We start from the raw sequence: 24,589 nt of genomic DNA, 5'->3' as shown, positions 1-24,589 counted from the left end.
TTCTCTTTTTTGGAAGTGCTTTTGGAGAAATCCTCGTGGAAACATTCTGCCTTGCCTGGCGTCCATGTTGCAGTGTGGCTGGAGACAAATGGGAACGTAGGAAAACACCATCATCAAATACTTGTCGTCGTCACTATTGGACATCCTGTTTCAAAGTGTTTTATAAGAACCCTTACCTCTGCTGACACCTGGAGCTGACAGGACAGGACAGTATGTCTACTGTAAGGAACCCAGTGTCTATGTGGACCTATATCTTGCTTCTATGGAGCTTCCTGGTTAGTAGGACTTCATCCTGGCCGGCTTCGGAGCAACAGCTACACCATCTCAGCTCCCTCCGCTACGGCTCCGGACCCCCAGCCTCTCCGGCCCTCAACCTCACCCTCTCTGAGAGCGCAGAGTCCAAGGTGGAGCGCCTGGGCCAAGCCTTCAAGAAGAATGTGCGCACGCTCCGGGAGAAGAGCGCACGTCTGGACCTGGTGTTCCTGGTGGACGAGTCTTCCAGCGTGGGGGCCAACAACTTCCTGAGCGAGCTGCGCTTCGTACGGAAGCTCCTCTCGGACTTCCCCGTGGCCCCGGAGGACACGAGGGTCGCCCTGGTTACGTTCTCATCCAAGACCCACGTGGTGACCCGGGTGGATCACGTCAAGGCGCCGAAATCACACCAGCACAAGTGTTCTCTGTTTAACCAGGAGATCCCTGCTATCACCTACAGAGGAGGAGGGACCTATACCAAAGGAGCCTTCCAACGGGCTGCGGTGAGTGTCGATGCGTGTGCGTATGCGTGTCAGTGTGTGTAACCTGGATTCTTATGTGTGTGTGTGTGTGTGTGTGTGTGTGTGTGTGTGTGTGTGTGTGTGTGTGTGTGTGTGTGTGTGTGTGTGTGTGTGTGTGTGTGTGTGCGTGTGTGTGTGCATGCGTGTGTGTGTGTGTGTGTGTGTGTCTATACCAGATTTGCATGTATGTGGGTTGTGGGTGTGTATCCATCTCAAAATCGACATCACTGATTGAAGTGGATTTAACAGGTGACATCAAGAAGGGATCATAGCTTTCTCCTGGGTTCACCTGGTCAACCAATGTTATGGAAAGATCAGGTGTTTCTCATGTTTTGTTCATTCAGTGTATATTATAGTGAGCTATGTCAAGAATCCAATATATACAGGGCTTTCGGAAAGTATTCAGACCCCTGGAACTTTTCCACATTTTGTTACATTACAGCCTTATTCTAAAATTGATTAAATGTTAGTTTTTTTCCCCTCATCAATCTTCACACAATACCCCATAATGAGAAAGCAGAAGCAGGTTTTTAGAAATTTTTGCAAATTAATAAAAATAAAAACGGAAATATCACATTTGCATAAGTATTCAGACCCTTTGCTCAGTACTTTTTGAAGCAACTTTGGCAGTGATTACAGCCTCGAGTCTTCTTAGGTATGACACTACAAGCATAGCACACCTGTATTTGGGTAGTTTCTCCCATTCTTCTCCACAGATCCTCTCAAGCTCTGTCAGGTTGGATGGGGAGCATAGCTGCACAGCTATTTTTAGGTCTCTCCAGAGATGTTCGATCAGGTTCAAGTCCGGGCGGGCCACTCAAGGACATTCAGAGAGTCGATCCTGACTAGTGTCCCTGCCTCTGAAAAACATCCCCACAACATCCCCACATGCCACCACCATGCTTCACCGTAGGTATGGTGCCAGGTTTCCTCCGGACGTGACACATGGCATTCAGGCCAAGGAGTTCAATCTGGGTTTCATCAGACCGGTGAACCTTCTTTATCATGGTCAGTCCTTTAGGTGACTTTTGGCAAACTCCAAGAGGGCTGTCATGTGCCTTTTACTGAGGAGTGGCTTCCGTCCGGCCATTCTACCATAAATGCCTGATTGGTGGAGTGCTGCAGAGATGGTTGTCCTTCTGAAAGGTTCTCCCATCTCCAAAGAGGAACTCTGGAGCTTTGTCAGACTAACCATCGGGTTCTTGGTCACCTTCCTGAGCAGGGCCCTTCTCCCCCGATTGCTCACTTTGGCCGGGTGGCCAGCTCTAGGAAGAGTCTTGGTGGTTCCAAACCTCTTCCATTTAAGAATGATGGAGGCCACTGTGAACTTCAATGCTGCATAAATGTTTTGGTACCCTTCCCCAGATCTGTGTCTTGACACAATCCTGTCTCGGAGCTCTACAGACAATGTCTTTGACCTCATTGCTTGGTTTTTGCTCTGACATGCACTGTCAACTGTGGGACCTTATATAGACAGGTGTGTGCCTTTCCAAGTAATGTCCAATCAATTGAATTTACCACAGGTGGACTCAAATCAAGTGGTAGAAACATTTCAAGAATGATCAATGGAAACAGGATGCACCTGAGCTCAATTTCGAGTCTCATTGCAAAGGTCTGAATACTTATGTAAATAAGGTAATACATTAGCAAAAAAAAAAAATGTTTTCGCTTTGTCATTATAGAGTATTGTGTGTAGATTGATGAGGAACATGTTTTTATATAATCCATTTTAGAATAACGTTGTAATTTAACAAAATTAGAAAAAAGTCAAGGGGTCTGAATACTTTCCGAATGCACTGTACATATAAAGTGGGTAAAATACTGTACAAACAGATGTACAATCTTCATTTGAGTCAGTTTGCTACAGCAGGAAAATAATCCTGCAGCAACAGGAAATGTGAATAATTATGTGGATTATAATTCATGGACATTTTTTTCGGGGTTGATACATTTTTAGTTTTGGGAAATCTAGTCTGACATTTTAAAGTGGAAAATAGAAGCCTTTTTAAACCTTGAATACACTACATTTTTGCATTTCCTGCTGTGCAGAAAAATGATCAGCGTCAAAAGATCCTACATCTATAGTGTAGCTGCCTCCAAGGTGCAGGGGGTGGCTGGGGTCCTTGATGATCTTCTTGGACATCCTGTGACACCAGGTGCTGTTGATGTCTTGGAGGGCAGGCAGTGTGTCCCTGATATTGCATTGGGCTGATCGCACCACCTTCTAGAAAGCTCTGCGGTTGATACAGCCCGACAGGATGCTCTCAATGGTGCACCTGCAGTTTGTGAGGGTCTTAGGGGCCCAAGACAAATTTCTTCAGCCTCTTTAGCTGTTGCACTTTCTTCACTACACTATCTGTGTGAAGGGACCATTTCATGTCGTCAGTGAACTTGAAGCTTTTGACCCTCTCAACTGCTTCTCTGTGGATGGGGGCGTGCTCTCTCTGCTGTCTCCTGGAGTCCACAATCAGCTCCTTCGTTTTGTTGAAGTTGATGGAGAGGATATTTTCCTGGCACCGTTCCGCCAAGGCACGTCTCCTCCCTGTAGGCTGTCTCGTCGTTGTTGGTAATCATGTTGTGTTGTCTGCAAACTTGATGATTGAGTTGGAGACGCACATGGCCACGCAGTCATGGGTGAAGAGAGAGTAAAGGAGGGGGCTGAGCACGCACCCTGTGGGGACTCCGTGTTGAGGATCAGAGTGGCAGAGGTGTTAGTTCCCTACCTTCACCAGTTGGGGTCGGCCTGTCCGGAATTCCAGGACCCAGTTGCACAGGCATAGGTTCAGACTCAGGGCCCTGAGCTTAGTGGGTCTTAGTGGGTCTAGGATGTCAGGTAAGATGGAAGTGATATGATCCTTAACTAGCCTCTCAAAGCACTTCATTATTACTGAAGTGAGTGCTACGGGACAATAGTCATTTAGATCAGTTACCGTCACTTCCTTGGGCACAGGAACGATTGTGGACATCTTGAAGCACGTGGGGACAACAGACTGGAATAGTGAAAGATTGAATGTGTCTGTAAACACTCCGGCCAGCTGGTCTGCGCATGCTCTGAGGACGCGGCATGGGATGCTGCCTGGGCCGGCAGCCTTGCGAGGGTTAACACGCTCAAATGTCTTACTCAAGTCAGCCACGGAGATCGGGAACATACAGTGCTCATGAGAAGTGTGGGCCCACATCAGCGGCTCTGTGTTGTTTTCCTTGAAGAGGGCGAAGAGGGTGTTTAACTTGTCCAGAAGCGAGGCGTCGTGGTTGACTTTCAATTTATAACCCGCAATTGTTTGGAGTTCCTGCCACGTGTCTTGTGTCTGAGCCATTGAATTGCGACTCCACTTTGTCTCTATTCTAACGTTTTGCCACTTTGTTTGCCTTACGGAGGTCGTAGTTGGTCTGTTTGTAGATGGTCCCAGTCAGCTTGCCGTGCCGTGGTTAAATGCAGTGGTTTGCACATTTGGAATTGGGAGACAGAGTGTCTCAGAGTGGGTATTATTGTTATCAATTATAACACTGGAAATTAGTAGGATGGTGTAGCTGTTGCTCTAAAGCCGGCCAGGATGAAGTCCTACTAAACAGGAAGCTCCACAGAAGCAAGATACAGGTCCACATTGACACTGGGTTCCATACAGTTGTTGGGGTAGGTTCTTTGTTCCTTGTCAATCATTGGCTTATTGGTGAAATCAGCAATCAGACAATATATTCTTTAAGTAAATCAATCAAACCTTTATTAATGCAATTGCAGAAGTTGACAACAGAAACACAGCACGCATGTGGAAGTTCTGCAAAATAAAACAGGTCTAAGTTGCTTTAATATACTTGCAGTCCACCCCTAGTGATGTAACTGCCTACGTCAACACCTTCTACTCATGAGACCAAGCCCATGCATATAGAGTTATACAGACTTGCAGGAGAAAACAATAGTCCAGTGTTTTCTAAGGGCTCAGCCTTAATTTTCCATTCCCGTGTGGTTTACAGTGGTATGTCTGGCTTGTCACTTATCTATTTACTCCCCTGCAGGGGTCTGTGTCTATGTGTCTCTTTTAGCCTTGAGGCGCTTTCTCACAGACACCCTGTTTTGACTGCAATGGCTCACACATGTGCTCAAAACATTTCTTATAAGAGGCAGAGACTAGAAAATAACTGTGGAACAGTATTTAACCTTATAATGCATATATTGCTAATCTGTGGTCCAGGAACCTATACATGTAGTGGGGAGGGTCTTATAGCCCTTCCCCTTCTATTAATACAACATAAGCATAATAAATTATTATAATACATCAATCATTTTGTGCAGCCCCTATAATGACCCCAAGGTGACCCCCATCACAGTAGACATACTGTCCTGTCCTGTCAGCTCCAGGCGTCAGCAGAGGAAAGATTTCTTATAAAATACATTACAGTAAGTGAGTGTGTGTATGCGCGCGTGCATGTATGCGCCCATTCGAGTACCAATGTAAATACCTTTTCCATACTGAAGCCCGGGGCCCTCGGAGGCTCTCATGACCGAACGGTTTTGAACCGTGCCACTGTCTGTGTAATGGTACTGATGTGCAATTACATGTGCATTGTAGTAATTTAGCAGACAATCTTATCCAGAGTGACTTACAGTAGTGTTCATACTGTTGCATGTGAGGGTGAGATGAAAAGATCGGTCAAGCAGGCAGGCAGCAGATGTGCAGTGCGTTTTTTTTCTCCATAGGTGGTATACATGCCATAGGTTTTGAACTATCAATGAGTAATAGCAGTAGCGAGGCATGTGAAGGTGAGACAGACAGAGATCTCAGCAGATGTCTACAGATGTCTACAGGACCAGATGGCACCTTACTAATTCACATTGACGTTTACAGTCTGTCTGAGTATGACTAACCCTTGTCTGAGAGAGGAGGACTGTGTCCCAAATGGCAACCTATTCCCTACGTAGTGCACTACTTTTGACCCGAGCCCTATGGGGAGTCGGGAGCACTATATAGAGCACAGGGAGCCATTTAGGATGCACTTGAGATGTTGGAAAATAGACCTTCTATGATATATCATCTTTTATCTCTGCTGCTCTTTTATACTGCTACTTCAGCAAGTCCTACTGTCGTTGCCAAGACAGCACAAACAGATTTGGGACTAGGGTAAATTTAGCTAATCCCTCTTTTGGAAAAAGTACTGCTGAATAATGTTTTCCATTATTTTTAACAATCTTTAACACCATATAGCATTGTTAAATATGCCCTCGCTAACGGTAATCTGCAAGGGCATCAGGTTGTCACGCTATACAGTTAGCCTAGCAAAGCGTTTGGTAAGGCCTGCATGGTGTGTGTGTGTGTGTGTGTGTGTGTGTGTGTGTGTGTGTGTGTGTGTGTGTGTGTGTGTGTGTGTGTGTGTGTGTGTGTGTGTGTGTGTGTGTGTGTGTGTGTGTGTGTGTGTGTGTGTGTGTGTGTGTGTAATTGATAATGGATGTAATAACAAAGCCATATTTCATTCCATTGGCCGGTCTGGCTGTTTCTAAGTAGTGCAGAAAGCTGGGATCCATTACTGAGAGAGAGAGAAGGCTTTTCCTGGTCCAGTGTAGAGAACGACAGTGCTGTTCTTGAGGATATTTCAGGATATACATTTTAAGATGACTGTCCAGAGGGAGGAGATAGAGGGATGATAGTGAGGGATGAGAGATGGATTTTTTCTGGTAGATTTTTCTGTCCGGGTCGACAGGGCTCTTCATTGGGCTCTCTCAAACTGTGCAGAGGGTTGAGAGAGCGATGAGTCGGATGGATATAGAGGGAGTGTGGATGTGCATAGGGAGATAAATGATTATTATTGCACACTGACAGTGGATGTAAGGACCATGGGTTTTGTTAAGGACATCATCTCATCTCAATTATGGTGGTTCAAGATTTACTATATTTTCAAGTCAGTTTAGTTCATAATAAGTTTAGCTGTTTTCAATTCCATGTGTGTTTGCTTGTGTGTGTGTGTGTGTGTCAGTGGCGGTCGGTGCCATTTAAGATGAGGGAGTCTCTACTTTTATCTAATGTAAAAAAAACTCTATACACAGCTTACATCGTTGTCACCATAATACAAATTTTCCCAGTCGGAGCTCAGTTGTCTTGAATGCACTGAAGTCGGAAGTTGGAGATTTCCGAGTTCCCAGTACTAAGTTCCCAGTTGTTTTTAACGCGGAAATAATCCCAACCCATACTAGCAATACAAACTAACTGCCATAGCTAGCCAACATGCATGAATCTGCAGGTAGCGAAAGCTAACAAACTAGGCTCAATGTTAGCCAGCTAGAGATACAAATAATATTACTACACAGATCATACACGTAACGTTATCAAGCGAGCCAGCCAGCTAAAGTTAGCTAGCAAGCTAACAGTACACTTTAACTTGAAATGAAAACAACTGTGGCAGACGGCACGGAGTGGGTGAGGGGAGTGGTTATTGAGGGGAGATATCTTGCAGCCTGCTGGCTCCACCCCCAAGCCTTATATGGACTTCCTGCCCCAACGAGGCAAGGCTGTGGATCGATAAGCCAAGGTATGCTTGTGGATAAAGGAGGAAGCAGCCTGCACAAAGGGGCAGAGTAGGAGAGAGCCAAGTGTGTTATGAAGAGTGGGAGAAGAGAGAGCAATATCTGTGAGATTACCCGTCGTGACCTGGACTGTCGAACTACCGCCCATGTGTACCAGAATGGATTGGCTGAGGACCCGAGTGTGAGGATTACCCCTGGAAAACAGAACGGACAACGAGAACAGCTTGTGGACAGTGAGGTGATTGGTGAATTTCCCCCTCTTCCCCAGTGTACCAAAATCCCTAATAAACTCCCCATTTGCATTCTATTTGTGCTACTGGTGCATGTTTTGTTATTGAACTTGGTGACGTGGAAACCCAACACCCTTGAGCCTGCAACACAACTTTCTGACAAAATTAGAAACTTATAATATCTGAAAATGTAGCTAGCTAGATTCCCTCTCTGTCATTGATGCCATGGCTGCCCCAGGTGTTTTATACAACAGCCTTCTGTGTTCTCTTTTCAAAGCAATCAAACGCCAGAATTTCTCCATCTCCTTAGCTATCATACTCTGCTTCCACCAGGCATTCCACTGATTTAAAAACTCAAAGAACTTCTTCCGTGACAACAACCCTGTTGATCTCCGTTTCAGAAGACTCTATAATGCCTGGTTCAATTAAATTGTTTTTACTTAACCTCTCTAGGCTTTTCACGTCCGGATGAAAAGCGTGCCCAAAGTAAACTGCCTGCTACTCAGGCCCAGAAGCTAGGATATGCATATTATTAGTATTGCATTCTTAGTATTTTTAGTAGTGTATTCTTAGTATTATTAGTATTTGGATAGAAAACACTCTGAAGTTTCTAAAACTGTTTGAATAATGTCTGTGAGTATAACAAAACTTATTTGGCAGGCGAAACCCTGAGGACAAACCATCCAGGAAATTTTCTTTTTTGAGGTGACAATGGGTTTTCTACGTGGATCTAGATTTTTAAGGCACTTGCTTGCAGTTCCTATTGCTTCCACTGGATGTCAAAAGTCTTTAGAAATTGGTTGATGTTTTTCATTTGTGTAATGAAGAAGTAGGGCTGTTCAGAACGAGGGTCGAGTCTAGTGTACCGTTGTGGTTGGGGCGAGCGACCTGAAAGCTCGCTCCACTTTGTTTTTATCCGCTATTGAAAGCAGTTTTTCCCGTCTTAAATTTTATCAATAATTTACATGAAAAAATACCTAATGTTGTATTAGGAAAGTTGTTTGAAATGTTTGGACAAAGGTTACAGGTAACTTATTAGATCTTTTGTAGTCATGTTGCGCGAGTTGGAACCGGTGTTTTTCTGAATCAAACGCGCCAAATAATGGACGTTTTGGAGATATAACGACGGAATTAGTCGAACAAAAGGACCGTTTGTGATGTTTATGGGACATATTGGAGTGCCAACAGAAGAAGCTCTTCAAAGGCAAGGCATAAATTATATTGTTATTTCTGAGTTTTGTGTCACATCTGGGGGGATGACATATGATTGTTTGTGTTTGTTTGATGGGGTGCTGTCCTCAGATAAATGCATGGTTTGCTTTCGCCATAAAGCCTTTTTGAAATCTGACACCATTGCTGGATTAACAAGAAGTTAGGCTTTATTTTGACATATTGCATGTCTATTTTAAAGAATGTACAATTACAATTCTGTAGTTTGAATTTGGCACCCTGCACTTTCATTGGATGTTGGTCAGGTGGGATGGTAGCGTCCCATCTAGCCTAGAGAGGTTAAATCAGGGATTTCCTCATTGTCTGATTCATTTTCAGAGTCAGAGAGAGTCACCATGGCACGATCATCCTCTAGAAAGTGGAGGGCAGTAGCAACACTTTTGCAGTTCTTAAGGATATTTTCAAAAAATCTGCGGTAGGAAAGATTACCTACACATACAGAACAGCTCATGTTATAGACAGAAGTATGCTACATGGCAGACCAATCTGAACTAATCTCTCGGCATGTCCAGCCCATCCATTATCTCAGGCAATCATGGCTAGCGGGAAGGTTCCTGACTTTTTCCATGGCTAAATCAACTAGGCTTGTAATTTAACAATTTTATCTGTATTTACAGATGGCATGCAAGTTTATTGTTAAGGCACATAAAAGTTCACATGTTCAAGAAGCCCTTTTGCAAAAAAATGCATTTTGATAAAAAAATACATATTTACATTAAAATACCTCTCCTGTATGACATACGCCTAGTTTCCTTAAATGAGTCACATATTAACTTCATAGTCTACTAGCTACTAGAACTAACACGTTAGTAAACCTGCCACAATCATGCGGTACAGTGTACAGTGTACAGTCAGCAGCAAACAGTTTAGCAGTTCCACCAGAGTGTGCTGGTGACAATTATATAATAATAAAACCAAAAGCTTACCTTGACTTGGATGAGTTCTAGTGTTGGATAATCATAGCCAGCTAGCTAACCTACCCTCATCCACGTCACTTCCTGTTGAACCCGGAATGAGGCAGAGCTCAGTTTGTCATTTTGAAAGTCTATTGAAATATGTCTTAGTAGTGAGCTACCTTTTGAGTTTGGATCCTGCGATGCGGTTGGCATCAGTTCCTGGGACTGCGACTATCTGTCCAGTGATCCTGCCGACCAAGGCCGGGTCTTGAGGAGTTGTTTGGCGTAGCAATTAGCCTAACTGCTAGCTAGCTGTCTATCAAGCTAGCAGGGTTTTCGTGAGGAATGCAGCCTGCAATGCAGTTAGCCATTGTGGCTGGGACCGCGGATTGCCCAGGGCTTGTGGCTGTATAGATCCCTGCTGTTTGTTGTTTTCAATCTTCCCTGTGACCTGCCCTGTCTGGAACTGCTATGTTGCTACCATAACAAACACCAAAGCCACTGAGAGAAACGTTGAGGACAGTGGTGTCTCTCTATCACAGGTGAAGGATATTTTAAACAAACAAAAAAAGTTTGACAAGCAATTGTTAGAACAACAAGAAAATTACTTCAAGAGTTTCATCCAAATAATTGGTGGAGTCAACTAATAAAAGAATGGACAACCTGACCAGCGATGTCCAGGACCTGAAGAACAGTTTGCAGTTCTCCCAGGGTCAGCTCAATGAGTTTAAACAGGAGAACGGCAAGATGACAGCAATCTGTAAGTCATTGAGAGAGGACATCAGTTCTATATATGAATCCGTGATAACAATGACAAAGAAATCAGATTATCTCGAGGGGCAATTGAGGCGGAACAACATGGCTATGAACGGAATTGCAGAATCTCCACATGAGACCTGGACGGGATATGAGGACAAAGTGAGGGAAATTATCTCGGAGAAACTGAAGATGGACCACAGGAAGATTGAGGTGGGGCACGTCCACAGAACTGGAAAACCCACCACCGGACCAGGTGACAGGCCAAGGCCGATTAGTGGTCAAGTTCCTGAGGTTCAAGGACAAGGTAGCTGTTCTGGAAAGAGCCAACACTTGAGAGGAATGTATATCTTCCTCAAGGAGGACTATCTGGAAGCTGTGTGCAAAAAGAGGAAAGAACTTGCAGCCATGAAAGCATGTGGTGACATTGCTTAAATCTACTACATCTAATTTGACAGGCTCATTGTAAACCCTCCCTCTTAAAAGACTGGAAGGGCATCTTGGCCATGTTCTGTTATAATCTCCACCCGGCACAGCCAGAAGAGGACTGGCCACCCCACATAGCCTGGTTCCTCTCTAGGTTTCTTCCTAGGTATTGGCCTTTCTAGGGAGTTTTTCCTAGCCACCGTGCTTCTACACCTGCATTGCTTGCTGTTTGGGGTTTTAGGCTGGGTTTCTGTACAGCACTTTGAGATATCAGCTGATGTACGAAGGGCTATATAAATACATTTGATTTGATTTGATTTGATTTGATGAGGGAGCCAAGCCTATGGGTTTGTAGTTTCAACCCCGCTGCACACAAACACTTACACACATCAACTGATTAATGGTCTGGTGAATGTAGATTTCTTTTCTTGCTTTGTTTACTCTTTTCCATATTATGTCTATCTCTGATAAGCTACCTAGAAAAGGGATGAAAATAGTCCATATTAGTATATGTAGCCTTAGAAATAAGGTTAACTTCTTGGCGCACCCATCCCGTTAGCGGGATCATTTTCGTCAACATCCACTGAATTGCAGAGCGCCAAATTCTACTAAAATACTAAAATATTTCATTTTCATGAAATCACAAGTGCAATATAGAAAAACACAGTTTAGCTTGTTGTTAACTTAGCAAAACAAGCATTTGTGTAACAGCTAGCGCAGCTAGCGTAGCATTTAGCATTAGCATCAGCAGGCAACATTTTCACAAGAAACTGAAAATCATTCAAATAAAATAATTTACCTTTGAAGAACTTCAGATGTTTTCAATGAGGAGACTCTCAGTTAGATAGCAAATGCTCAGTTTTTCCTGAAAGATTATTTGTTTAGGAGAAATCGCTCCGTTTGGTGCGTCACGTTTAGCTACGAAAAAAACCTGTATCCAGGAGTGTAATTATCACCGCAGCTCATTAGCATAACACAACGTTAACTATTCATGAAAATCGCAAATGAAATGAAATTAATATGCTAGCTCTCAAGCTTAGCCTTTTGTTAACAACACTGTCATCTCAGATTTTCAAAATATGCTTCTCAACCATAGCAAAACAAGCATTTGTGTAACAGCTAGCGCAGCTAGCATAGCATTTAGCGTTAGCATCAGCAGGCAACATTTTCACAAAAACTAGAAAATCATTCAAATAAAATCATTTACCTTTGAAGAACTTCAGATGTTTTCAATGAGGAGACTCTCAGTTAGATAGCAAATGCTCAGTTTTTCCTGAAAGATTATTTGTTTAGGAGAAATCGCTCCGTTTGGTGCGTCACGTTTGGCTACCAAAAAAACCCGAAAAATCACTCATCAAAACGCCAAACTTTTTTCCAAATTAACTCCATAATATCGACTGAAACATGGTAAACGTTGTTTAGAATCAATCCTCAAGGTGTTTTTCACATATCTCTTCATGATATATCGTTCGTTGAAAGCCTCCTCTCTCCTCTCAATCACTGGATGACTGCGTGCAGCTTGTAGATTACGCACCAATTTAGACAAAGGACACCGGGCGGACCCCTGGTAAATGTAGTCTCTTATGGCCAATCTTCCAATGATATGCCTACAAATACGTCACAATGCTGCAGACACCTTGGAGAAATGATAGAAAGGGCAGGCTCATTCCCGGCGCATTCACAGCCATATAAGGAGACAATGGAAAACAGAGCCTCAAAAATTCTGCCCATTTCCTGGTTGAAGTTTCATCTTGGCCTGTAGCATGAGTTCTGTGGCACTCACAGATAATATCTTTGCAGTTTTGGAAACGTTGGAGTGTTTTCTTTCCAAAGCTGCCAATTATATGCATAGTCGAGCATCTTTTCGTGACAAAATATTGCGCTTAAAACGGGCATGTTTTTTTATCCATAAATTAAAAGAGCGCCCCCTATATCCAAGAAGTTAATCCACCTGGCGTGTCAGATTTCAAAAAAGCTTTACAGCAAAAGCTATCCAAGCGTTTGTGTTAGGACATCTCTCTCAGCAGACAAAACATTAGAAACAGCTAGCAGCAAAGTAGATTGGTCACGAAAGTCAGAAAAGCGATCAAATTAATCACTTACCTTTGATGATCTTTGGATGTTTGCACTCACGAGACTCCCAGTTACACAATGAATGTTCCTTTTGTTCGATAAAGATTATTTTTATATCCAAAATAGCTCCATTTGGTTGACGCGTTTTGTTCAGAAATCCACAGGCTCGAGCGGTCACAACGGGGCAGACGAAAATTCCAAATAGTATCCGTAAAGTTCGTAGAAACATGTGAAACGTTTTTTATAATCAATCCACAGGTTGTTTTTACAATGAATAATCGATGATATTTCAACCGGACCGTAGCTTTTTCAATAGGAGAGAGAAAGAAAATGTCTGCTCCAAGCTGTTGCGCATGCGCATCCACTGACGCGATGTGATCGTTCTTGCTCATTTTTCAGAATAAAAGCTTGAAACTATATCTAAAGACTGTTCACACCATGTGGAAACCATAGAGAAAAGAATCTGGTTGATATCCCTTTAAATGCAGGGAAGGCATGCAATGGAACAGAGAGGTTTCAGGAAAAACAGCACTTCCTGGTTGGATTTCCCTCAGATTTTCACCTGCAATATCAGTTCTGTTACACTCACAGAAAATAGACCGTTTTGGAAACTTTAGAGTGTTTTCTATCCTAATCTGACAATTATACGCATATTCTAGATTCTGAGCCTGAGGAATAGGCAGTTTCATTTGGGTACGTTTTTCATCCAAACATCAAAATACTGCCCCCTACACTCAAGAGGTTAATGAAATCAATAACTTGCTAAAATCAGATATCACTCATACAGTATATTAGATATTTCAAATCAAATGTTATTTGTCACGTAGACATGGTTAGTAGATGTTAATGTGAGTGTAGCGAAATGCTTGTGCTTCTAGTTCCGACAATGCAGCATTAACCAACGAGTAATCTAACCTAACAATTTCACAACAACTACCTTATACACACAAGTGTAAAGGGATGAAGAATATGTACATAAAAATATATGAATGAGTGATGGTACAGAACGGCATAGGCAAGATTCAGTAGATGGTATAGAGTACAGTATATACATATGAGATGAGTAATGTAGGGTATGTAAACATTATATTAAGTGACATTGTTTAAAGTGACTAGTGATACATTTTTAAATCAATTTTTCCATTATTAAAGTGGCTGGAGTTGAGTCAGTATGTTGGCAGCAGCCACTCAATGTTAGTGGTGGCTGTTTAACAGTCTGATGGCCTTGAGATAGAAGCTGTTTTTCAGTCTCTCGGCCCCTGCTTTGATGCACCTGTACTGACCTTTCCTTCTGGATGAGGTTGAAGAGGCGCTGCTGCACCTTCTTCACCACGCTGTCTGTGTGGGTGGACCAATTCAGTTTGTCCGTAATGTGTAAGCCGAGGAACTTAACACTTACTACCCTCTCCATTACTGTCCTGTCGATGTGGTTTGGGGGGTGCTCTGCTGTTTCCTGAAGTCCACGATCATCTCCTTTGTTTCGTTGACGTTGAGTGTGAGGTTATTTTCCTGACACCACACTCCGAGGGCCCTCACCTCCTCCCCGTAGGCGTCTCGTCGTTGTTGGTAATCAAGGCTACCACTGTAGTGTCGTCTGCAAACTTGATGATTGATTTGGAGGCGTGGCATGGCTGTCTGGGAGCAAGACATCGCGAGGGGTCTGGTTTTCTTTTTGTAATCCGTGATTGACCGTAGACCCTGCCACATACCTTTTGTGTCTGAGCCGTTGAATTGCGACTCTACTTTGTCTCTATACTGACGCTTAGCTTGTTTGATTGACTTGCGGAGGGAATAGCTACACTGTTTGTATTCGGTCATGTTTCCGGTCACCTTGCCCTGGTTAAAAGCAGTGGTTCACGCTTTCAGTTTCGCGCGAATGCTGCTATCAATCCACGGTGTCTGGTTTGGGAATGTTTTAATAGTTGCTGTGGGTACGACATCGCCGATGCACTTTCTAATGAACTCGCTCACCGAATCAGCGTATTCGTCAATGTTGTTGTTTGACGCAATGCGGAACATATCCCAATCCATGTGATCAATGCAATCTTGAAGCGTGGAATCAGATTGGTCGGACCAGCGTTGAACAGACCTGAGCGCGGGAGCTTCCTGTTTTAGTCTCTGTCTATAGGCTGGGAGCAACAAAAGTCGTGGTCAGCTTTTCCAAAATTTCTGAGATTCACTTAGATAATTTATTTAGTGATACAGCAGTTGCAATTCAAGGATCTAACATCTATAGAAGAGACAGGAATGCTTATGAGGATGTGTTGCTGTATATTTTCAGAGCAATATCCATGTAATGCTTCGATAAAATCTTATGTCAAGTGTTATTGAAGTGTTGTGGTTGCAGGTTCACTTGGCACATCTAAAGCCTTTTCTTCTGGGCTGTTGCTATAGGCCACCAAGTGCTAACAGTCAGTATCTAAATAATATGTGTGAAATGCTTGATAGTGTATGTGATGTAAACAGAGAGGTATACTTTTTTGGGGACCTGAATATTAACTGGTTTTCATCAAGCTGTCTGCTCAAGTGGAAGCTTCTCACTCTAACCAGTTCCTGTAATCTGGTTCAGGTTATTAATCACCCTACCAGGGTGTTTACAAACACTACAGAAACAAGATCATCCACATGTATTGATCACATTTTTACTAATACTGTAGAACTTTGTTCTAAAGCTGTGTCCGTACCCATTGGATGCAGTGATCACAATATAGTGGCTACATCCAGGAAGCCAAAGTTCCGAAAGCTGGGCCTAAAATAATGTAAAGGAGTTCATACAAAATATTATGCTGTGACTCTTGTGTGGATAATGTTCAAAATATTTGTTGGTCTGATGTGATTAATAAGGAGCCTCCATTTGCTGCACTTGATGAATCTATGAAATTGTTCTTCAGTGATAAACATGCACCTGTTAAGAAACTGACTGTTAGAACTGCTAAGGCTCCATGGATTCATGAGGAATTGAAACACTGTATGGTTGAAAGAGATGGGGTAAAAGGAGTGGATAATAAGTTTGGCTGCACATCTGACTGGCTGACTTACTGCGAATTGAGAAATGATGTGATTAAAGTCAACCAAAAGAAGAAGAAACTGCATAATGAAGCCAAGATCAGTGATATAAAGAATGATGGGGGGGGGGGGGGGGAAACCTTGGAGTACTTTAAATGAAATTATGGGCAGAAAGACATATTCAACTCCATCTTTCATCAAATCAGATGGCTTATTCATCACAAAACCATTTGATGTTGCCAATTATTTTAATGATTACTTCATTGGCACAGTGGGCAACCTTAGGCAGGAAATGCCAACAACGAACAGTGAGCCATTGTTCTCGTGCATAAAAAAAACAGATAATGAAAGAAATGCATTGCAAGTTAGAATTTTGTAAAGTTAGTGTTGGAGAGGTGGAAGAATTGTTGTTATTGATCAATAATGACAAACCTCCTGGCATTGACAACTTAGATGGAAAGCTACTGAGGATGGGAGCTGACTCTATAGCAACTCCCTTTCTGTCATATCTTTAATCTGATCCTCAAAGAAAGTCTTTGTCCTCAGGCCTGGAGGGAAGCCAAGTGTGGTAAAGCGGCCTTTACTGGTTCTAACAGCAGGCCTATCAGCTTGCTGCCAGCTCTTAGCAAACGGTTGGAATTAAACACCATAAAATGGTGTTTGACCAAATACAATGCTATTTCTCCGTAAACAAATGAACAACAGACTTATAGAGAAGGGCACTCAACATGTACTGCACTGACAGAAATGTTTGATGATTGGTTGAAAGAAATTGATAATAAGAAGATTGTGGGAGCTGTATTGTCTTGTGGGAGCTGCCTTTGACATTATTGATCATAACCTGTTATTGAGAAAACGTATGTGTTATGGCTTTTCAACCTCTAACATGGATTCAGAGCTATCTACTGTATCTAATTGAACTGAGAGGGTTTTCTTTAATGGAAGCTTCTCTATTGTCAAACATGTAAAGTGCGTTGTACCGCAGGGCAGCTCTCTAGGCCTTCTACTATTTTCTATTTTTACCAGTGACCTGCCACTGGAATTAAACAAAGCATGATCATGTGTGTCTATGTATGCTGATGATTCAACTATATACACATCAGCAACCACAGCTAATGAAGTCACTGAAACCCTTAATAAGGAGTTGCAGTCTGTTTTGGAATGGGTGACCAGAAATAAACTGGTCCTGAACATCTATTAAACTAAGAGCATTGTATTTGATGCAAATCATTCCCGAAGTTCTAGACTTCTTTTGAATCTGGTAATGAATGGTGTGGCTGTTGAACAAGTTGAGGTCATGGTCAAAACATATAGAGTCAATGGTTGTGAAGATGGGGAGAGTTCTGTCCGTAATAAAGAGATGCTCTGCTTTTACGACACCGCACTCCACAAAGCAGGCTCTAGTTGAATCTAATCTTGATTATTGTCCAGTCGTGTGGTCGAGTGCTGCAAGGAAAGACCTGGTTAAGCTGTAGCTGGCCCAGAACAGAGCAGCACGTCTTGCTCTTCATTGTTCTCAGAGGGCTAATACAAATACTATGCATGCCAGTCTCCCTTGGCTAAGAGTTGTGGAGAGACTGACTGCATCACTTCTTCTTTTTATAAGAAACATTAATGTGTTGAAAATCCCAAATTGTTTGCATAGTCAACTTACACACAGCTCTGACACATTTACCTCACCAGACATGGGGGTCTTTTCACAGTCCCCAAAATCAGAAAAAAAATCTAGAAAATGTACCGTATTATATAGAGCCGTTTTAGCATGGAACTCCCATCTCATATTGCTCAAGTGAACAGCAAACCTGGTTTCAAAAAACAGATAAAGCAACACCTCACAACGCCTCTCCCCTATTTGACCTAGATAGCTTGTGTGTATGTATTGATATGTAGGCTACGTGGGCCATTTTTTTAAACCTTTATTTAACTCGACAAGCCAGTTAAGAACAAATTCTTATTTACAATGACGGCCTACACCGGGCAAACCCGAACGATGCTGGGACAATTGTTCTCTCCTTGTCTATTAATGTTCTGTATTATGTCATGTTTCATGTTTTGTGTGGACCCCAGGATGAGTAGCTTCTGCTTTCGCAACAGCTAATGGGGATAATAACAAAATACCTATACTAAATACCGAACATAGCATCCCTCTCTGCCCGAGCCGGGTGTTTGAATAGGCTAAACTACCTAGCTGCATTCGCTATCTAAATGAAAGAAAATACAATGAAATATATCTCTTTCTTTCCCTCTCTGTCTCTCTCTCTTGCTTCTCCTTAATTTTTGAAGAAACAAATGTGTCTTTCTCTCTCTTTGAGTCAACTACTCACCACATGTTATGCACTGCAGTGCTAGCTAACTGTAGCTTATGCTTTCAGCACTAGACTCATTCTCTGATCCTTTGAGTGGGTGGACAACATGCCAATTCATGCTGCAAGAGTTCTGATAGCTTGGAGGGCGTCCTCTGGAAGTTGTCATAATTACTGTGTAAGTCTATGGAAGGGGGTAAGAACCACAAGCTCCTAGGTTTTGCATTGAAGTCAATGTACCCAGAGGAGGGAGGAAACTAGCTGTCCTCTGGCTACACCATGGTGCTACTCTACAATGCTGTTGAGGCTTCTGTAGAATTTCATTGCAAAACACTGTGTTTTTATAAATTTGGTGACGTGAATATATTTACGGTCATTTTATTTTAAAAGCATCACTTTTTAATGTTTCACTATAAAAAATGTTTTTTTAAATCACTGAGGAGCTGGTCCTCCCCTTCCTCTTCTGAGGAGCCTGTGTGTGTGTGTGTAGCATATAGGAATGTGTCGATCAGTCAGTTTATAAGTCATTTTCATAACACACAGAGAGAACAGAAAGTAGGTTCCACAAAGGCAGCTACAATAACAGTAGCCTCTGGCTCTAAAACGACCATGCTTTCCTTTCCTCCCCTTAGTTTCTCTGTCTTTGACTTCATCATCCAATGGATTTGCCTCGGGGTTGCCATGTGTTGGAACCCAGTTTGCCATGTTGGCAGATATCTGTTCTCCTGCTATTACCCTGTCATGGCCAAAACACTGCGCCAAACAGACAGGGGCTGGCAACCTACTGTTAGTCTGCTCTAATGCTGTGCATAATAAGAGGAGTAGATTTCAAAAAATATATAATAAAAATTGCAGAGAGAAGAAAAAAAGAGGAGATGGAGAGAGGGGGAGAGGGAGAGAGAGAGAGAGATAGAGAAGAGAGCGAGAGAGAGGGGAGAGAATTTTATGGATAGTCCCTCCACTTTTCTTCTCCTAATGTTTTTACCTGACAGTTTTTTTTCGTGCTTTGCATGAGCTACTCACATCTGCAGGAGAAAATCAGGCCAAAACACCAATTCTGACTAATTTAGCCACTGTCTTAAAACCTCTTAAGGATCCGGCCTTTTTTCCCCTAATCTTTCTGCCTGTAACTCAGGCCCTGAAGTAAGGATATGCTAATTCTTGGTATCATTTCAAAGGAAACACTTTGAAGTTTGTGGAAATACGAAAGGTATATATCACAATATAACACAATAGATCTGGTAAAAGATAATACAAAGAAAGTATTTTTTGTACCGTCATCTTTGAAATGCAAGAGAAAGACCATAATGTATTATTCCAGCCCAGCTGCAATTTAGATTTTGGCCACTAGATGGCAGTGGTGTATGTGCAATGTTTTAGACTGATCCAATGAACCATTGCATTTCTGTTCAAACCGTTGTATCAAGACTGCCCAAATGTGCCTACTTCCTATTCCTTTCTCTGAAATCCTTTCTATTTCTCCTCCCATAACTTGTCTGTATCCCTTCACCCACCCCCCTCCCTCTCAATTAAATGTCAAATTTCAAATCTCTTTCTCTCCCCTCTCTCTTATAGATGTGGGAATGATTTAACCTTTAACCCCGCTAGATACAGGAACATTCAAAGCACCACCTTTTACAGACCTTATTCGGTATCTCTATCTATTCCACTAATGAAGCTCAGAAAGTCGTCACACTTCATGGCCTGCCAGGTTCTGTCACGATCGTCATAATAACTGGACCAAAGCGCAGCATGATCTGGGTTCCACATATTTTTATTACTAGGTGAAACTCACAGCAAAACAAAACAACAAATGACTAAATGAAACGTGAAGCTGCTATAGTGCTCACAGGCAACTATACAAAGTCAAGATCCCACAAAGCACAAAGGGGGAATGGCTGTCTAAATATGATCCCCAATCAGAGACAACGATAAACAGATGCCTCTGATTGGGAACCATATCAGGCAAACATAGAAATATAATTACCTAGACGACCCACCCTAGTCACACCCGGACCTAACCAACATAGAGAATAAAAAGCGCTCTATGGTCAGGGCGTGACAGGTTCTCCCCATTCATTACCCATGTTGCATTTCATTGCCATTTCCATCCACACTATTTGGCTGTTCAGGCCCCAAGTGCCCCTCTAAAAAATATATATGTGAAGGTGTCAATGTGTGTGCCTGTGTGTGTGTGTCCAGTGACTGAAGACTATGTGTGTTAGAGAACCTTTGAAGTATCTCAGAACCTCTCCAGTCCTTAATTTAGTCTTGCGGAAGTCTCTCTCTCTCTCTCTCTCTGTCATGTGCAAAATCCCCAGAAGAACCCATCATTTATCAGATGTTTTTAAACCCAATATCACATATTTTGACTGTAATGCGCAACGTGGTTCATAAACTCTGCCGGAGGGCTCGACAGCACTAGGAAGTCAACTCTCTGGAATGTTAATCTCCCATTGGGAGAATGAAGGGGGGGGGGAGACATTGACAGAATGAGATCACTATTACATTTTAGCGACTTACAATAGAGAGTGCATCCGTTTTCATATTTTCAACCCTGGTGCCATGTGCCATGCTCTATGAAATGAGCCCCAACTGAGCCACACGGTTATATTAGGAGAGTTGCCCCTATGTTATTTCTGCCCCTATGTGTTTCTGTCTCCTCTACAAGTGCCATCTGCCTCTTCCATCAACGAGAGGTCATGCAGTTGCTCTTCTTTCATGTATCGTTATACCTGTATAGTAGAAGTCTATGTTCAAAAGCGAGTGACTGAGATTCCAGGGTCGGGATATGGACATTTGAACAAGGGACAATTTCATACACCTGCCGTTCGTCCATAATTTGAATCATTTTGCCGTCGTCATTTGCTGACTCTTGCAGATTCATTCAGGCAGTTATTCCGTAAGCTCGCCATGAGTTTCAGTTCAGTCTGATCCAACCTTTCGTTCGGCTGGCACGCACAGGAGGCGGACCCTGTTCGCAATTTAGCTGAGAAGCCATTCACACCTCCCTTTCTGTATATTCAGTCCAGCTGTCTTCTTCCCCTTCTTTGCATGAGAGACAGTAGCAACCCTCTCCTATTGGATCAGATGAGTGTTGTACCGTGTGGGGGCCAGGTGATTCGCTGTAGCCCTTAAAGGACCGGCTCATCTAAAAAAAAAAAAAAATCTGCCTGTTTTACACACATATGGTTTCCTCAACATTTATGTCCTAGCTCAGGGCGTCACTGGAAACTTCTCTGGCTGGCGAAACTGAGATTGACAGGATAGACTCAACAGTAGTGTGTGTGTGTGTGTGTGTGTGTCTGTGAGTTAGTGTCTGTCCGGGACAGAAGATCAGCGAGGGCATCTATTAGTCTCTGCCACGTAGTCTGATGGTATGTGTAGGCCCTGGAGTTTTTCCTGACCGCATACCCTGTGAGTGACCACGGAAAAACTCCTGGCGGCGGAGTGTGAAGACGGAAACAAATGGACAGTTTCATGCCTATTCTCTGACCACATTTCGCCAATCAGGTAACCCACCCCCTTCTTCAGTCTCTCACACACTGAACATCCAGAGGTATTCTCTGACCTCCAAGAAAGAGTGATGAAAAACATGGTCAGTTGTTGAGAGAGAGAGAGAGAGAGAGAGAGAGAGAGGTACAGACGGAGAGAGGGAGAGAGGTACAGACGGAGAGAGAGAGAGGTACAGATGGAGAGAGAGAGAGAGACTGTGAGAGAGAGAGAGAGAGAGAGAGAGAGAGAGAGAGAGAGAGAGAGAGAGAGGTACAGACGGAGAGAGAGAGAGAGAGAGAGAGAGAGGTACAGACAGAGAGAGCGAGAGGTACAGACAGAGAGAGCGAGAGGTACAGAGAGAGAGAGAGAGAGAGAGAGAGAGAGGTACAGACAGAGAGAGAGAGAGGTACAGACAGACAGAGAGAGAGGGGTACAGACACAGAGAGAGAGAGAGAGAGGTACAGACAGACAGAGAGAGAGGTACAGACAGAGAGAGGGGGGGTACAGACAGAGAGAGAGAGAGGTACAGACAGAGAGAGAGAGATACAGACAGAGAGAGAGAGAGGTACAGACAGACAGAGAGAGAGGTACACAGAGAGAGAGAGGGGGGGTACAGACAGATAGAGGGAGAGGTACAGACAGAGAGAGAGAGAGAGAGAGAGAGAGAGGTACAGACAGATAGAGAGAGAGGTACAGACAGATAGAGAGAGACAGGTACAGACAGAGAGAGAGAGAGAGAGAGAGAGGTACAGACAGAGAGAGAGAGAGGTACACAGAGAGAGAGAGAGAGAGAGAGAGAGAGAGAGAGAGAGAGAGAGAGAGGGAGGGTGGGGCTTTAGGACACGTGTCTGGAGAGCGACTGTCATCACTGATGCTGAGGAGATAGCAGAGACCAGGGCCTCAGGTCTGTGAGCTTATACTTTGCTGCAAGATACTGATGAAAGACATGTCAGATATGGCTGAGATATGGCTGACACACACTCTGCAGGGTCAACTGAGTTCAATGGACACTGGTCCACATGGAAGCTAGTGCTGTGGATCCCCATGGTGCAGAAGTCATGGAATGTTCTCTTCAGGAATGTACAATGTTGTTTCAAAGGTCTTCCATTGTGTGTGTGTATGTGTGTGTGTGTGTGTGTGTGTGTGTGTGTGTGTGTGTGTGTGTGTGTGTGTGTGTGTGTGTGTGTGTGTGTGTGTGTGTGTGTATGTGTGTGTGTGTGTGTGTGTGTTTGTATGTGTAACAGCACCGCTGGGCCCGTCACTGTGATTTGGCCGGGTGCAGTACATTGTGCAGAGCTGAGTGTTACGCTGTGTTGACATACTCTTGGCTAGGACAGAAATGTGTGCGTGTGTGTGTGTGTGTGATTGCTGAGACTGGCAAATGATGATGGCTTTCCTTGGGTGAGGACAGTGGCGGTTGGAAAGGATAACATGAAGTTGCCCCTAGTCACAGTGTGTACATACCCTGGATTCCTGGCTGTAGTCTGCTGTGGCCATATTGACAGCTCCTAGTGGTGTAAAGACCGTATTCTACATGAGAGGGATGCCATCTATCTGACTCATAGTACCCTCGGACAGATGGGTCAGAGTCTGAGTACCAGCCCTCGTGCATGACACTGTTGCTCTGCCCTGTCTGTCTCTGTTCTCTGTCTCCTCTTCACTTTGTTCTCTGTTCTCTGCCTGTCAGTCTCTGTTCTCTGTTCTCTGCCTGTCGGTCTCTGTTCTCCGTTCTCTGCCTGTCGGTCTCTGTTCTCTGTTCTCTGCCTGTCGGTCTCTTGTTCTCTGTTCTCTGCCTGTCGGTCTCTGTTCTCTGTTCTCTGCCTGTTGGTCTCTGTTCTCCGTTCTCTGCCTGTCGGTCTCTGTTCTCCGTTCTCTGCCTGTCGGTCTCTGTTCTCCGTTCTCTGCCTGCCGGTCTCTGTTCTCCGTTCTCTGCCTGTCGGTCTCTGTTATCCGTTATCCGTTATCCTTTATCTGTTCTCTGTTCTCTGTTCTCTGTTCTCTGCCTGTCGATCTCCGTTCTCCGTTCTCCGTTGTCTCTCTCTCTCGCTCTCTCTCTCTCTCTCTCTCTCTCCCTCTTAGTGTCTGTCTGTCTTTCTGTCGCTCTGTCTCTCTCTGTCTCTCTCTGTCTCTCTCTTCTTCTCTCTTCTTCTCTCTCTCTGTATATCTGTCTCTCTCTATCTCTCTTCTCTCTTCTTCTCTCTCTCTGTATATCTGTCTCTCTCTGTCTCTCTCTTCTCTCTTCTTCTCTCTCTCTGTATATCTGTCTCTCTCTGTCTCTCTCTTCTTCTCTCTTCTTCTCTCTTCTTCTCTCTCTCTGTATATCTGTCTCTCTCTGTCTCTCTCTTCTTCTCTCTTCTTCTCTCTTCTTCTCTCTCTCTGTATATCTGTCTCTCTCTGTCTCTCTCTTCTTCTCTCTTCTTCTCTCTCTCTGTATATCTGTCTCTCTCTGTCTCTCTCTTCTTCTCTCTTCTTCTCTCTTCTTCTCTCTCTCTGTATATCTGTCTGCCTCTGACTGTCTTTTTGTTCCCCTTCATTTCAATATTTCCAGAACTGCTTTTTGTGTTAGTCTATGTGTACAGTAAATGTTATGTGTGTCCCACTTGGCACATGGGTATCTCCATACTGTTGTGGTTTAGTAGCGAACCCTCCTGTCAATACAGATGTAGTCTTTGCCTGTGTCCCAAATGGTACACTATTCCCTACTTAGTGCACTAATTTTGACCAGAGCCCTATGTGGAATAGGGAGCACTATATAGGGAATAGGGTGTCATTTGGTTCTCAGCCTCTATGGGTCCTGTGGAAACAGTCTCTGTCTTTGTGTGTTTTTGCCTGGAGATGGAAAACCGGGCCCTGAACCAACCAGACTCTACATTACTGGACCACAGGC

General features: G+C 43.5%; 1 protein-coding gene across 1 annotated transcript in view; it reads left to right on the top strand.

Annotated features, from left to right (window-relative positions):
* LOC109896487 (sushi, von Willebrand factor type A, EGF and pentraxin domain-containing protein 1-like) overlaps positions 1-24,589 on the top strand; it is a 133,933-nt gene that overhangs the window by 440 nt on the left and 108,904 nt on the right. The window contains 1 exon segment of the mRNA XM_031832222.1: positions 1-755. This exon segment is cut by the window's left edge and continues 440 nt beyond it. Coding sequence (XP_031688082.1) covers positions 213-755 — 543 coding nt within the window. The 5' untranslated portion in view covers positions 1-212.

Source organism: Oncorhynchus kisutch, linkage group LG9, assembly GCF_002021735.2.
Source record: "Oncorhynchus kisutch isolate 150728-3 linkage group LG9, Okis_V2, whole genome shotgun sequence".
NCBI classification, from domain to species: domain Eukaryota; kingdom Metazoa; phylum Chordata; class Actinopteri; order Salmoniformes; family Salmonidae; genus Oncorhynchus; species Oncorhynchus kisutch.
The sequence above is the reverse complement of the archived record's forward strand: the minus strand, read 5'-3'. Positions and strand labels throughout refer to the sequence as shown.